The sequence below is a fragment of the Trematomus bernacchii genome, unplaced genomic scaffold (assembly GCF_902827165.1).
Source record: "Trematomus bernacchii unplaced genomic scaffold, fTreBer1.1, whole genome shotgun sequence".
Lineage (NCBI taxonomy): Eukaryota > Metazoa > Chordata > Actinopteri > Perciformes > Nototheniidae > Trematomus > Trematomus bernacchii.
Genome location: NW_022987477.1, coordinates 2,174,055 through 2,189,655, shown reverse-complemented (window position 1 = coordinate 2,189,655; position 15,601 = coordinate 2,174,055). Strand labels below are relative to the sequence as shown.

The 15,601-nt window shown below is 41.4% G+C and overlaps 1 protein-coding gene across 2 annotated transcripts; it reads right to left on the bottom strand.

Annotated features, from left to right (window-relative positions):
- Positions 1-251: 251 nt before the first annotated feature.
- On the bottom strand, positions 252-15,539 carry plcd1a (phospholipase C, delta 1a). 2 transcript variants are annotated; one of them, XM_034146099.1, is made up of 15 exons: positions 15,333-15,539; positions 11,618-11,776; positions 7,997-8,225; positions 7,755-7,884; positions 7,446-7,674; positions 7,162-7,363; positions 6,913-7,057; positions 6,426-6,578; positions 5,509-5,661; positions 5,139-5,295; positions 3,640-3,756; positions 3,383-3,552; positions 2,308-2,443; positions 1,910-2,059; positions 252-748 (listed from the first exon to the last, which is right to left on the bottom strand). In XM_034146099.1, exons 1-15 carry the CDS (start codon positions 15,361-15,363, stop codon positions 657-659), a joined length of 2,253 nt encoding a protein of 750 aa, XP_034001990.1. In that variant the 5' UTR covers positions 15,364-15,539; the 3' UTR covers positions 252-656. The 2 variants fall into 2 exon arrangements, with proteins under 2 accessions (XP_034001990.1, XP_034001982.1); XM_034146091.1 differs by lacking the exon at positions 15,333-15,539 and adding an exon at positions 14,012-14,482.
- Positions 15,540-15,601: the final 62 nt, after the last annotated feature.

Here is a 15,601-nt window from a genome sequence, read left to right as displayed (position 1 = left end):
GTGCGCGTTCGTGTGTGTTGGAGGAGGGGCTCTATAAGGAAGTGGCAGATTTTCTCCGTTTGTGTATTTTCAAATTCTAGCGATCTCGAGCCGGTTTCTCAAACTTACCTACCCTACCTTTAAGGGAGTTTAAAAAGGCTGTTTAAAAAACGAAAACACAGACACACACGGCTCTAAATGAGCGTTTTAAAATCATACCGGTCCAGTTAGCGTCATCATTACGGCACAAAAACAGACAACATAAATCAATGTGAAGTCACTAAATCTGTTAGGTGCTTGTTGTGCTTTTAATACATCGTGTCCATGATTCGTATGATCCTGAAGCGTCAACACATTTATAAACATTACAACACTATTCAGGAATATCCAAAAGCTGGATTTTACTCCTGTAATTTATTGTACTTCTCCCCAATATGAAATATACAGTTTAAAGACTTTCCTTAAATAATTTACCACACTGCTCGTTCATTCATTCACTCTCTTGTTGCTTCAATCAAACACACTTCTCTTTGAAAATTACAAAACAACAGGAAAGTGTTAGGCAGACAACGGTGAGTCAGCATCCCATTAAATATTTGATCAGAGTTAAATTACGTAGCTTTAAAACTGGACATGGTCCTTTTAGAGTTTCCAGAAAAACACATGGAGGTTTTTTTTTACTGAGCGTCCACGAGCATGAGGTGCACAAAGAGTCCGGCGGAGCAGATGACGTCTCCTCTCTTGGTGAGCAGGGGGACGTGGCGATATCCTGGGACAAAAAGAGGAAGTGGGTTGAAGTAATTATTCAGACCGCTTAATAAGGAACACAGAAAGTGGAATCATGTGATTTAAATAATGCTGTCAGCAATTCTTGTTCATGGAAAATCAGAGCTTTAGTGCTTATTCTGCTCATTTTCAGGTGTATATCAGTATGTAGTGTCTCTACTTTAAAGAGTCCTCTCCTGCTGATGTTCAGGTGTATATCAGTGTGTAGTGTCTCTACTTTAAAGAGTCCTCTCCTGCTGATGTTCAGGTGTATATCAGTGTGTAGTGTCTCTACTTTAAAGAGTCCTCTCCTGCTGATGTTCAGGTGTATATCAGTATGTAGTGTCTCTACTTTAAAGAGTCCTCTCCTGCTGATGTTCAGGTGTATATCAGTATGTAGTGTCTCTACTTTAAAGAGTCCTCTCCTGCTGATGTTCAGGTGTATATCAGTATGTAGTGTCTCTACTTTAAAGAGTCCTCTCCTGCTGATGTTCAGGTGTATATCAGTGTGTAGTGTCTCTACTTCAAAGAGTCCTCTCCTGCTGATGTTCAGGTGTATATCAGTGTGTAGTGTCTCTACTTTAAAGAGTCCTCTCCTGCTGATGTTCAGGTGTATATCAGTGTGTAGTGTCTCTACTTTAAAGAGTCCTCTCCTGCTGATGTTCAGGTGTATATCAGTATGTAGTGTCTCTACTTTAAAGAGTCCTCTCCTGCTGATGTCCAGGTGTATATCAGTATGTAGTGTCTCTACTTTAAAGAGTCCTCTCCTGCTGATGTTCAGGTGTATATCAGTATGTAGTGTCTCTACTTTAAAGAGTCCTCTCCTGCTGATGTTCAGGTGTATATCAGTATGTAGTGTCTCTACTGTGACATGTCTCCATGCTCTAATGTTCAGAAAGCTCTTTATTTTTCTCATACTGCCTGTGCTGCAGCACCTCTTTTCACCCTCTGTCTGAAACCAGAGCCCAGTCTGCTCTGATTGGTTAGCTGGACGGCTCTGTTGTGATTGGTCAACAGCTTAGAGATGTCGAAAAAGCAGCGCAAGTGTTTTACAGTGATGTCACTATGTTCTGAATGTTGTACATGTAGCCTTTGCAGACCACACACTTTAAGAGGTGTTTCATGTAGCCTAGCTGATATGTAGTTGAGTGCTGGACTCTCTTACCGTTCTGTACGCTGCTGAGCGGTAGACAGTACTGCCCGATGAGGTCATTCTGGGATGTTGAGTCATAGTCCTCCACCACAAACCGCAGGAGGGCCAGCTCTGCCACGTGGATGTTGAACTGGAACTTCTCATTCCACATCGGGTTGAACCCTGCAGGCATGGAGTATTGTTGTATGAGGGTTTTCAGTCTGTGGCTATAAGGATGGTTTTATTGTCTCGTGCTTTTACATTAGTTTCTTTTTGTCCTATCGGTTTTCTCTAAATGTAATTAAGCTGCTTTTTTATATATGTATTGATGCACAGCACTTTGGTCAACTCTGTTGTTTTTAAATGTGCTATATAAATAAAGTTGGATTGGATTGGATATATGATTATTTCCTGATGTGTGATTTTCTCACCGTTGTTATCGATGTAGTGCGTCTCCTTGCTGGCGTTGTCTGCCGGGACGCCGTAGATCTCCATTCGAACCAGAGGGTCGACGATGGATTTGTGTTTGTCCTTGTTGATTTTAGGTAGCTGCTGAGCTGAGATCACCTTTAGTCATTTGAAAGAAACCAATCAATTAAAAAGGAAATCACTTCCAGGTACCAGATATCTCTTTCTTTGAGGCGTAATATCTCGTACTGTTGGGAAAATACTGAATGTACTCTTCCAATATCAGAGTACACATTGTTGGGGAAATATTTTCCAAGGCCCATAACTTTGACCCAGTGTATCAGTTCATGTCCTGACTGAGCACACGCACCTGTGACCTTGGCTGCTGTGCTCTCAGTGTTGTGTCTCCCTGTTCCTGCCTGTTGGCTTCAGCTGATAGAGGTGTTATGGTTCTATCTTGTTATGCACAATGTTGATTATTCTCTCTGAACTAGCTAAATACACGGGTCTGGGGTAGAGTTCTTCAGAATTGACGTGGCAACTCTACCGTGAAGTCAGAACCTCTGACTCTTTGACTTGTTTTGTGAATTCTCCGGCCGAAGCTCCTAAATAAACCATCAGTGTTTGACATCAAAGCTCCAGCTCTCCCCGTGTCTCCTTTTGAGTCGGTGACTCCTCCTGCATTGCTGCACAGAAGTTTCCCCCACACACATGATAACAAAGGTATCCCAACTGTAGCTGTGTACATGACAGGATGTATGATTACCTAGAAGAGCATCAGGACTGTTTTAGGCATATGATAGCTATGTGATTAACATGATGACTCAGCCTCTATGGAGATAGACATATGACAAGCATGATCATTTCTGACGTGGAGCTAATCTGAAGTAAACATTGAATACTGCTTTCTATTCCTCCATCTTGTGACTGTGTAACTCCCTCTCTTGGATATCAGCATGTGAAGGACACTGCTCAGGAACTAGTTGTACCAAATGCTCTGTATGTGATGACTACTTCCATTCTGGAGAGGATAATAAATACATGGATCCTGAGATTGAAGCTCAAGCCGGTGACAAGTGATATTTGTCTAACACTTACCATCACATAGAAGGTCTTCCTCTTCAGCCAGGGCCCTGTGTTGGGATCAAACTGAGAGGAAAGGCTTCTCTGAAATTCTGGTTTCAGGACGTATCCGCTCAAACCGTTCTGCAGAAACCGACCCTGGTTTATGTGCATCTCCTTAGAGGGAGTCTGGAAGTTCAGCGCCACTGGAAACCAAACCAGAAAGACTCTTAATAACAATAACACTTCATATACTAATAGCTAGATTTCTGGATATATTAATGGTAGCGTACCTATCTGGCAGCCGACGTTCCACATAGGAACAGGGTTATAGTTTGAGGAGTCGGTTCTGGATCCGGCTGGGTAGATCCTGCTCAGTTTGTCTATGTTGTGATGGATATATGCAGTCCCTATAAGAAGACATTAAACACAATAAAGTTTGATTTGATTTGATACTTTCCTTGTGATAAATCATAATCCACTCGCAGTGTTGTTAGCAGAGATGGCAAAAGTACACACATCCTTTACTCAAGTAGAAGTACAGATACTTGTGTTTAAAAATACTCTGGTAAAAGTAGAAGTACTGACTAAACTTCTTTACTCAAGTCAAAGTAAAGAGGGCTTTGAAATGTACTTCAGTAAAAAGTACCCATAACTAGCAGCTGTTTTAAAGAGTACCTGACCTCCCTTTATATTAATAGAACAATAATGTCATTGTTAGCTAATGAATGTTTCCATGCTGAACAACGGCAACATGACAACGTTTTCATTGGTCCCTCTTCTTTAGAGAAGACCAGGAAATGATGGATACACGGATCGTGTTCAAATCAATAGGCACGCAATGACTCTAAATAATAATGATCACGCCACCAAACACACATTCAAACTAAAGGAACCAGCCTGTTTGGAAAATGTGAGAAGTAGAAAGTACAGGTATTTGAGTTCAACATGTAAGAAGTAGAAAGTACAGGTATTTGTGTTCAACATGTAAGAAGTAGAAAGTACAGGTATTTGTGTTCAAAATGTAAGAAGTAGAAAGTACAGGTATTTGGGTTCAACATGTAAGAAGTAGAAAGTACAGGTATTTGTGTTCAACATGTAAGAAGTAGAAAGTACAGGTATTTGTGTTCAACATGTAAGAAGTAGAAAGTACAGGTATTTGTGTTCAACATGTAAGAAGTAGAAAGTACAGGTATTTGGGTTCAACATGTAAGAAGTAGAAAGTACAGGTATTTATGTTCAACATGTAAGAAGTAGAAAGTACAGGTATTTGGGTTCAACATGTAAGAAGTAGAAAGTACAGGTATTTGAGTTCAACATGTAAGAAGTAGAAAGTACAGGTATTTGTGTTCAACATGTAAGAAGTAGAAAGTACAGGTATTTGTGTTCAACATGTAAGAAGTAGAAAGTACAGGTATTTGTGTTCAACATGTAAGAAGTAGAAAGTACAGGTATTTGTGTTCAACATGTAAGAAGTAGAAAGTACAGGTATTTGAGTTCAACATGTAAGAAGTAGAAAGTACAGGTATTTGTGTTCAACATGTAAGAAGTAGAAAGTACAGGTATTTGAGTTCAACATGTAAGAAGTAGAAAGTACAGGTATTTGTGTTCAACATGTAAGAAGTAGAAAGTACAGGTATTTGTGTTCAAAATGTAAGAAGTAAAAGTAAAAAGTCGTCAGAAAAGTAAGTAGTGGAGTAAAGTACTGATACCAGAAACATGTACTTAAGTACAGTAACAAAGTATTTGTACTCCACTACTTCCCACCTCTGTTTGTTAGTGAGATGTTTACCTGAGTTCTCGGCCAGGTTGAAGGCTTTGCTCTCCTTGAAGGACGACATCTCGTAGAAGACTTGGCAGTCCTTGGCGTGTTCGAATCCGCTGAAGTGGACGCTCTTACAGTAGACCACGATGTCTGACAGCGCTTTGGCTAGTTTGATTTTTGATTTCTAAGAGAGACAGAAAAAAGGCTCAGTTTAGTTGAAGAAAATACATATATTTGAACATATATTTGATCTGTGTGTGTACTTATTTAAATAGGAATGCTCTGGTCGTGGCCCAAAATTACAAATTGTACACAAAGAATATACTAAGAATTCCATATAAGCTACATATATTCATTTTTTAATGTACTTCAAGTTAGTAAAAAACATTTCTCTCACCTTTGATTTAGATTTATGTCCGTTCTCTTTACAGTCTGCAGCCTCGTCCTCCTCAGACACGGTGTCTTCTTCTAAGGTGCTGTTGTTGTTGTTGAGCGCAGCATCCAGTTTGTTTAATCGTTTTCCCTTAATGAGGAACTTGCCCTTCAGCCCCTGCACAGAAAACGGGTTTCACTGTTAAAATACTGGGAAGCTGTGTCTTATTTTCCAGGGAAACATGTGTTATTGATTACGTCTGATCAATCACCCTAGGCAGTAAATGACAGAGTGAAAAAGGTTTTGAAATCCGTAATTATAGCATATTTTGAGGTCACATGGCAATCATCCCATGGGTGCAAGAAATACACATGGCTTGGGAATGTAAATTCATATTTCCCCGCCTCTCTTAGTTTATTTTCTAGTACTAAATACTTTTTCAGTACGTCTGGGAGTCACGCTTATCATCAGAGCTATAATATGTAAGATATATATATAAAGATTATAAGGCAATTAACAAGAACAATAAACCTTGTTTGTAGCAGAAAACGACCAAAATGATTATAATGCTTGCCCCTGGTCGCATACTCCACTTTGCCACCGGCTTCTCTTATCAAACAAAGTGTTCTCTCACACACTGCAAAGTCTCAAATCTAGTGACAATCTGTTGGTTAATAAACAGCTAATCTCTGAGCGAGATAATAAAGTGAAAAACTCTAGATCGTGTGTGGGTGGAGCAGAGGCTTTGAGATGCTGCTGTTTTGATTTGCTTTCATGTGGCGCTCACATCATTCCCAGACAAATCTAATAGTCACGTTAGAGTAAACAGGACAGTGAGGTGGATCATTAACTTAAGAGAAATGATTTGTAGGTGCCGCCTTCCTTTGGTGTTTGTTTAGGGGCTGTGAATGTTCAAATAGAGATCAGAGTAGCTAACACACCTCAGGTGAGGGGAAGTCGGAGGGCATGGTGTTTCCCACAGGCTTCGTGAGCAGAGCCTCTCCCAGGATGGAGATCAGGTGATGGGCCATGAGCTTCTGCTGGTCCACGCTGCAGTGGTTCTCCAGGGACAGGATCACCGGGTAGTCAGAGGTCTGGAGGAACAGAATAAACAATCATGCCGTGATGCATCCAACTTTAAAGAGGCCCTATAATGCTTTGTTGAGTTTTCCCTTTCCTGTGTTGTAATGTTTGTGCATGTAATTGGTCTGCAAAGGCTAACATCCAAAGTTCCCTGCAGAGGGAGTTTCTCTCGCCTCGATTGGACTCCTTTGTTTACTTTCTGAATATTGTGACATCGCTATGTAACACACACGCTTTGATTGGCTAGCGCTCCAACACATTGTACTAATTACTAATGCAGTATGAACCTGAACATGTGCAGAATATGTCCCCTTGAAATGTCTTGCAATTGAATGCTACACATACTTTGAAGGCGTAGTCGTTGATGGCTTTGATGACGTCTCTGAAGAGCACTTTGGATGTGAGTGTGTATCCGTGGTAAATGACCGGCTCTCCGTTAGCCCCGTCCCAACAGTCCAGCTCCACACAGCGGCAGCTCTTCATCAGCGCTCTGCAGGGAGAGAAAACATTCTTTAAAAAACCTGCACAGTGCTTTGTGTGTAAGAATAAACCAAGATGGGGTAAAGCTGTTTCCATCTGTTATGTTCAAGTTACTTTATGTAGGCTTCTGTGCTGCTGGGCCCTTTGAGTTGGTCTTCCATCAGGTACGTGTTGTGTGACGATGAGATGTAGTAGTGGTTGAGGGGCTGGTGCATGTCCTGATACACCTGTTTGTGTGCCGGGTTGAAGATGGAGCCCTCCTCCCTGTGCAGGTACATCAGGAAGCCATCTTTGGACATGCGTTTGTTCTGCTTCGCTGGTGGACGAAAGTCAGAAAGAACCATGAATATGTGGACATTTATCGCTCATAATGTTTAAAACCCCTTAAGTCTTCCTACCTGTTCCATCCACTTCGTATTTCTCTATCAGCTTGAGAGCGTCCTCCATGGACACCTTCTCCATCTGCTCGGTCAGCAGGAAGTTCAGCAGGTCTTTGCTGCTCATCTGACCCTCGGTTTGAGCGTACTTCCCGTAGATCACGTCGACCTCCTCTCGGTGCGTCAGCAGGTCGTAGAAGTGCTCGATCTCCTCGCCCTCCAAGGAGCCTGAGTTGGACGTGTCGCATGTCTGTAAGACACGATGAGACAATCAATCAACCAGACAATGGATATGGATACTACATTGATCGGCAGGATGCAACGGCTCACCTTGAAAATCTCCGCAGCGTAAGTGTCGTCCACTTCCACGTTGACCTGCCTCAGGAAGTGCTTCAGCTCCTTCAGCGTCATCTTGTTGTCTGCGTTCTTGTCTGCTTTCCGCATGCAGTTGATGATCCAACTGTCATGAAGATGTAAGGATTATACTGGAACTGATTAAAAACTTGACAGATAAAAAAAACCTGGAGGAACATGTATGCAAATGTCCCAAAGAAAAACTTAGTGAAGGATACTGCTCACTCTTCTGCTGGCGGCTCAGGTTGCGCATGTTATGGATGATCTTGTCCAGGCCGCTGACCCACTGCTTCGCCTCCGACCCATTGGCCGCCATCAGATCCAGATTTTTCTTGCGGCCCTTGAAGATGATGGAGAAGCACATTTCTTCCACGCTGGGGTCGGTGTGTTTGTTGAGACCTTCAGATTGACGGCCTTTTCGGATTGACTCAATGTCATCGATGGAGACTGGAGAGAGGAAGGCGTTAATGTAGCTTAATGCAACATCTACAAAACATGTTTGTGCATCAAGGCATTAAGTTGTTTTACTATGGATCACTTTTTCCATCATTAGCGCTATGATTAGTGTTAATAGCTTCAATAGAAACACATGTACAGTAGCTGTTGGCCCCTTGGAAAAAGTCTTTATCCTCCCCCTTTAGACACATCAGTATCTCGCAGCACAACAAGCTGTTTTTACGTCTTATCTGCAGGAAGGCGTCTGTTCCTTTGTGATAGCTCGCTTCTGTGGCCTTCACTCACAAGGCATATCAGTTGCATGTTTAAACATCCAGCAGACACAGAGCAACATTAGCATCTATTTCCGATTGTTTTTTAACCTTCCTTCTAGCTCTGTTTAAGTCTCCAACAGATCAGGAAAGAAATATCTTGGGTGCATGCACTACTGTATGTTAACCCTAACCCTAACCCTGTCTGAAAATATGTCTGGTCCTAAAGGAGATAAATGCAAAATGCTCCAAAACTAAAACCCTTTCCTCATACAGAAATCCAAAACAACCTCCAGTGAGACATGAACTTGTACAACATAATTCTTTCTCACTAACATGTTTCAAAACAGCAGTATCTTAATCTTGTCTAGCCCAAACTGAACACACATTTAAGAGTCCTCTGAGACAGGACGGTCTCTCAGGCATTTTGTTGTTGTCGGCTAAACATTTGGGTTCTTTAGCAACGCAACCACATTCCTTGGAGATTACATTACTTTACTTAACAACACTTCGTCTCACACACTTGCAACACATAAAATACCACATTTCTAGGACAAAAACATATACAAACACACGTACTGAAGCTCTCTGCACACACACAGCCAGCTTAATGTACGGAAGAGCCGCCCATGATGTAATCACAACCGCCCCGGCAACCAAACACTAAAGACCAGGCTTAGCTAAGAGGCCATATGTTGCAGCGGGGTTACAATCACAGTGTTTCCAGCCTGGGCATCCCGAGGCTGGAGAGGCTATGAAAGAGCAGCCATTGTTCCTGAGAGAGAATCAGAGACTATTTAGGGCCGGGGTGAATCTAAAGGTCGGACTACTTGGAGAGAAAAGAATGGGCGGTTTGGTGAAACACACCCTGATGAAAATACCTTGGAGGCATTCACCAGAAGCAGAGTGTTTGTTGTTGATCAGCTTGCACATTATCCCCAGCAGTGGGTTGGTGAATTTGGATCATTTTCAAAGAATCCCATCCCTCTATAAAGCCCAAATCTTGTCATCCGTGTCACGCCGACATTGCTTGAATACCAGATGAAATACCGGAGATCATTGTGCAGGAGCGACGTTCATGCAGCTGATTCTAAAATGCTTTTTTCTTCAAAGGGAATTTAGCATTTAGCAGTAAAGAGGTGGTTTTTCTGTGAGGTGGAGCGTGACCAGGCGTGGGGGATAATGGATTACATGTAACGGGATTACGTAATCAGGATAGGTAACTTGATCCCTTACAGTTACATAAAAAATACCTAATCTGATTAATGTAAAATCTTTTTTAAAAATGGGGATTACTAGCAGGATTACAATGTCACAATACATTTTACGTACCGACTGAATTTTAGTTTTGGTTTTCATTCTTCTTTCTTTAAAATATCTCTTTTACAATGCAGTCGGTGGAGGCCTGATTTATTATACAAATATGGCCAAGCAATGTATGGAAAGGCATGCAATCTATGGCAGTTTTTATTCTCTGTTCCAGTCTAAAAGTTGGCTTAACTTTAGGTTGCAAATTGTGGTCAGAGAATCCTTTCAGCTAATGAGTTAACAAGGTCTTTGGATTTATGTGACATGTTGACTTACGTTATAGAGAATTCCTTCACGCCTGAAACACGGCCGCAGGAGTACGCACACTTTGCCGTGATGTTTTTGGCCTCAGGGTTGAATTTTTCAGCTTGTAACAGCATAATTATTATACCTAACGAACGGCATTCAAGACAATAACTTTCCTCGTATGTTAAGACTTGTTTGACGCCATTAATATTGCCTGCAAATATCATCAATCACCTTTATCTCTGTGACAAATAGCTCACTGACAGCTATACGAGGGAAGTGTCTCGGGAGATGTATGTGTGTTATATTTACAGTGGAGTGACATCTACCTCATGTGACCCTGACAGTGAGTACCTGCATGTGTGTGTGTGCTAGGGTTAGTGTGTGAATGCTATCAAGGCAAATGACAGGGAGAGTGTGGGAAAAGTGAACAGACGCATATAGGGACTGATGAGAAGTGATCTAGTTAGTGAGTAACAGATGAGTTACTGTACATTGAAATGTGTTCGTAGCATTGAAACAGATTGTGGTTTTGTAAAGCAGCAGATAGAAACATGTCACAGTAGAGGGACAAAATACAAATATGAACCTAAAAAAAAGAAGCTTTTAAAGACTACGTGCTTCCCAACTCCTTATGCCAAAGCACTTTACCTGATTGGTCATTATGTCTTGCTAAAGCCCACAGGAAAGCAATAAAACGTGCTGTCTCATTTCCGTAAACAAACACATGGGAACTTGAAGCCAATTAGCTGCAAAAAGCTGACCGTTCACATGACTGCATCGCTCCATATGGCCTCTGTGTGTGTCTGTGTGTCTGTATGGGCATATAGAGCGCACTGCTTTGTGTGTTAGTGTTTGTTTAAGACTGAGGCTCGGGGCAGAGGTTATCACGTCTGGTAGCAGCAGCCGGGAGATCAGTACACACACATTCACACTCACTGTGACCAGATTTCAGAGGTAAGTAATCAGTTTCACACACACACACACACACACACACACACACACACACACACACACACACACATTCACACTCACTGTGGGTTACTGAACCCGATTTCAGAGGTAAGTAATCAGTTTCACACACACACACACACACACACACACACACACACACACACACACACACACACACACACACACACACACACACACACACACACACACACACACACACACACACACACACACACACACACACACACACACACACACACACACACACACAGAAATACACCAGTATTTTCCAGTCTGTCTTTGGCCACACTACGGTATCTGTGTGAGTTGTTTCCATTTTCTCAGAAATGTTTTATGAGTACCAGTGGGTGTTAAGGGGTGTGTTTGCAAGGAGCTAATTGTTGAGATCTGAAAGGAGAACTATATGTTGATGGAATAATAGCAAGCAGATGTAAAGCTCAAACATATAGTAGGATGATCTAAATAACAATACCCTACAGCAACCAAGATTTTAGGTTAAAACATTATGCCATGCTTACAAATGATGGCTTTTGGTGACACATCTTCAAAAGCAAAAAAAAGTGCAGTAACTTATATAATTCTGAAGATTGATCTGACACTTACACGTCTGGTTTTTCCTGAATGTTTTGTGGGACTTGTACCACAGCGTCTTGCAGTCCTCCTGCAGTTTGAAGAAGCGGTTCCTCTTCCAGGAGCTCGAGCGGATCTTGATCAGTTCCCCGCCGACCAGCAGGAAATTTAGATCTGCATCTCCCTCCAATCCTGCAGGAGAGAATCAAATATATTATCACCGTACATTATTTATGGATTATGACAGTGTTAAGGGGAAATTGTACGTTCCTCTACATTCTTAGAAATAACAGTTAATGTCAACATAACCGTACTGTTATTGGTCGAGCTACAACAACATGGAGTTACATTTCTCCTTCAGCCATTAATTTTAAAAAATGTGTTTTACCCTCACTGCCCCAATTTGCAAAACAAAGGTCAAAGTTCCAAGGCCAAGACAATGCTTGGATTGTCTTGGTTTTAACTTGCGTCACATTTAATCAAACAAAACTTTGCTCACAGGAAGAGGGTTTATTTGAAGACTTGCTCTTATAATTCTTCAAGTCTCCAACATTATGACATCTAGAGGTTTTTGTTTTAATATTTCAGAATTTCATATAATATAATTCCTGGACCACTTATACTATACCCTGCTATCTTGACAAGCCAGAGTACATTTACTGTTATGTGTCAAATCAATGGTGGGGCCCTTTAAAAAGGCCCTAGTATACTTCCTGTAGTATAGGTTTGTGTGCATGTAAATGGTCTGCAAAGGCGAAAATGTGTGTTCCCTCCAGAGGGAGTTTCTCTCCAACACACTCCCCCCACCCTGAAACGCCTCCATTAGAGTCCTTTGTTTACTTCAGGAACCTAGTGACATCACTTTGTAACATTTGCGCTCCTATTGTCTAGTAGTGCTTCAACACATTGTACGTGATCACAACAGATTAACGTATGTCTGAAAAAGCCTGTGTAGTTTAATAATGGAAATCTGAGCGCAGTCAGCCGATCATGAATTTCTCAGTGATTGTGTTTCCAACATTCCCTGAGTGTACTTCTTTTTTTAGCTGTACAGTACTCATAGCGTTTCACAACAGATGAGCAGTGCCAGTGTCTTATCAATCCGGTGAAGTAATATACTGAGTGTGGCTTTCCTGGAAGGGAGTGTAACATCTGTAAGAAGGCACAATAACCTCACAGGACAATGTTTGTTTTCCATCAGTGCAGATGTGAGGTAATGGCGTTAGTCAGTGCCTGTGGGTGGGACTGGACTTTGCACATGCTGTCATGCATCACACCAGCTTAAAATGGACGTTACATATAATTAGGAGGGGTTGTATACAAAAATGTAAGCAGGGCATTTTACACACGCTATAACTCAGCTGGTGTCAGGGTAGTGGGCAGGGCCGCAACATTTCACACATTTTTTCCAACCAAACTGCACCACAGAGGCTGCTTATGAGGCTTTCTGCAGGCAGGAAGGAGCCTCAGCTGCTTAGTCAGACTTTCCATTGGAGGCCTAACATCTCCAGTCTTTAGTGACATCTTTATCATCTCCTTTTTCATGCTATCTACCTCCAGCTGCAGCAAACACGCGTCCCTGTCATTATCGTGTACATACTGTGCATTCAAGAAGTATAGTGTGTGTGTGTGTGTGTGTGTGTGTGTGTGTGTGTGTGTGTGTGTGTGTGTGTGTGTGTGTGTGTGTGTATGTGTATGTGTATGTGTGTGTGTGTGTGTGTGTGTGTGTGTGTGTGTGTGTGAGGCAAGCTAGGGCAAGATGGCAAGAATTAGGAAGTAATGCCTCCGAGGAGTTGAGTAATGATAAGGGTTCTCACACAGCCTTTTAGTTTTTCCCAATAACTGAGAGGTAGGAAATCTAAAGAAACACATGCTCCAAATGTCCCAATTATTCATTCTACATTAAAAGTGTAAGCAAAACAAAACATATGGTGCAACAGGTTGTTACAATCGAAGAAGTCTGTGAATAAAAGCTTCAATGTAACACATGTATTGTCTTGTAATTGCTTCACTATAGCATGATTTGCAGAGTAGAGCTTTTAAAACACTTTGCATGTTATTACTCTGCTTTCTTTTTTCCTTTAAATTGACTCATTATGCACATATGCTGCACAACAGGAATCCCCCTCTTTGCATTCAGTTATGTTAAAGGTTAAAACGCCTTCTTTTGTCTGTCCCTGTTTTGAAAAGGTAGTGACCCCTCCTCTAAATGGTAGCTAATAGAAAATGCACCCATCCAGGCAATAAGGAAGCCTCTACGTATGTTCCTCCCTGGAACATATGATCAGTGCTGACTAGATGAAGATCTCATCCAGGTGGTCTACATATTCAATATGCGCGCTCCCGTCGTTTTGTGCCCAAACAAAGCTGTACAAACCTAAAGCTCGTACACATTTTACACCTTTTTTTGGGGGGGGGGGGACTTACCTAGCCGTTTCCCATTCTCGTGCGCAATTCTTTTCGCCTTCTCCAGGAAAGCCTCCTCTTCGGATTTGGTTCTTTTCAAGCGTTTGGATAAACAAGACATTTCGGACAGGATTCACTTTTTCTTTTGTTTGTTTTACGATAAAAACACCCCAAAAAAAGTATCCAGACGGTGTTTAATGTGTGCTCCGTGTGGAGGAGAAGCACCACGTAGGCTACTGTAGTTCCCCCCATGGGGCGGGTCTAAACTCATCCACTACTCTGTTATATTCCCTGCATCAGTCACTGTACAGATGGGGACTTCGAAGGCTTTGGGGAGGTGTATGCATGGTAATTTAGCGCAAAAAAACACTATTAAATCTGATTTGGGTTAAAAAATGTCACAAGCAAGTCGATCCGACTTTCAGTATTGAGGAGTAACTTCATGAAGGAGTTCCCATTGCTTTAGGAAGAGAAGATTGTAGGCTACATTATGACTTGAAATGGTAGTTGCATATGCCTACTTCACATTATTTTTCTTCTGTGCATGGACTTGGCTGCATGCATAGGCTTAGTTTGCCCAAAAAATGTTGTTATTATCTTGAATAATGCTGTTATATGATGAAATAGCGCCACCCCATGGTTCGTGTAGGCCTTCATCTACTGTGCTAGTTGAACCCTTGTCTTTAAAAAAATCTGTACAAGTCATTTCAAAGGCTGTGGTCGGGAATGACTGGATGTGTTGTGAGAGTAAATTGTGACACTGTGCTGGCAGCAAAAACAACTCAAACCTGAAAATCTGGGGCACTAATTCGCTGGAAATGACAGCTACTGGAATGCTTTATCATCACTAAACTATACAAACAAATCTGGCATAGTTTTTTTATTTTCTTATCAAGATCATAAGCTTTACTGTACCCATGCAGTGAAACATCTGTCTTGGGCTTTTTCAGAAACAGAAATGCTTTAATAATCCAGGGGGAAATATATTTGTTGTGCCAGTTGTTCCATTATAGAATGAATTAAATAATTACATTTAAATAATAAAATAATAAAATCTACAATAAGTTATATAAACATAATAATTCATGTAAAATATCAAATAAAAAGTCAAGTGCCTGCCGCGCTGAGGGAGGAGTTAAACACCATTCCACATACATGAAACATACACAAAAGTGGCAAAAAATATTTCATTTTCTTTCTGTAAAATAATTTCATTGAAAACTAAAAATAATTCTAGTATACTGAATATTTCCAATACATGGAAAGCACTGGGAACAATGTGCTTGGAGAGTAGTAGAAATAATAGACAGTGTAGTAAATCTGTGCGTCACCAAACACTCACCATGTTTCGGAGCTGTGCCATTTGACTCCATTCTGATTCCTGTCAAAATAAAATCACCATACGCCGGGGTAAAGTCCTTTTCTCCTCCAAAATGGTGTCAGATATACTATAATAGTTATAATAACATAGTTAGTTTGTCCTACGTAGTGAACAGATCAGCCGGTGTGTCCCTCTGAGCAGCCTCACACAGTGCGCAGTTAATACCAGCCCATCAGACTCTTGAGCTACCATCAGTCCACACCCACTGCAACACCGGTCTGACAAGTCCA

Bases quoted from the DNA above. Each gene is read 5' to 3' on its own strand.
- plcd1a (XM_034146091.1), bottom strand. From the start codon at position 14,111: ATGTCTTGTTTATCCAAACGCTTGAAAAGAACCAAATCCGAAGAGGAG. The intron at 11,777-14,011 runs GTAAGTCCCCCC...TCTCTCCTGCAG, and splicing joins CGAGAATGGGAAACGGCTAG to GATTGGAGGGAGATGCAGAT. The intron at 5,296-5,508 runs GTGAGAGAAATG...TGTCTCTCTTAG, and splicing joins GACATAAATCTAAATCAAAG to AAATCAAAAATCAAACTAGC.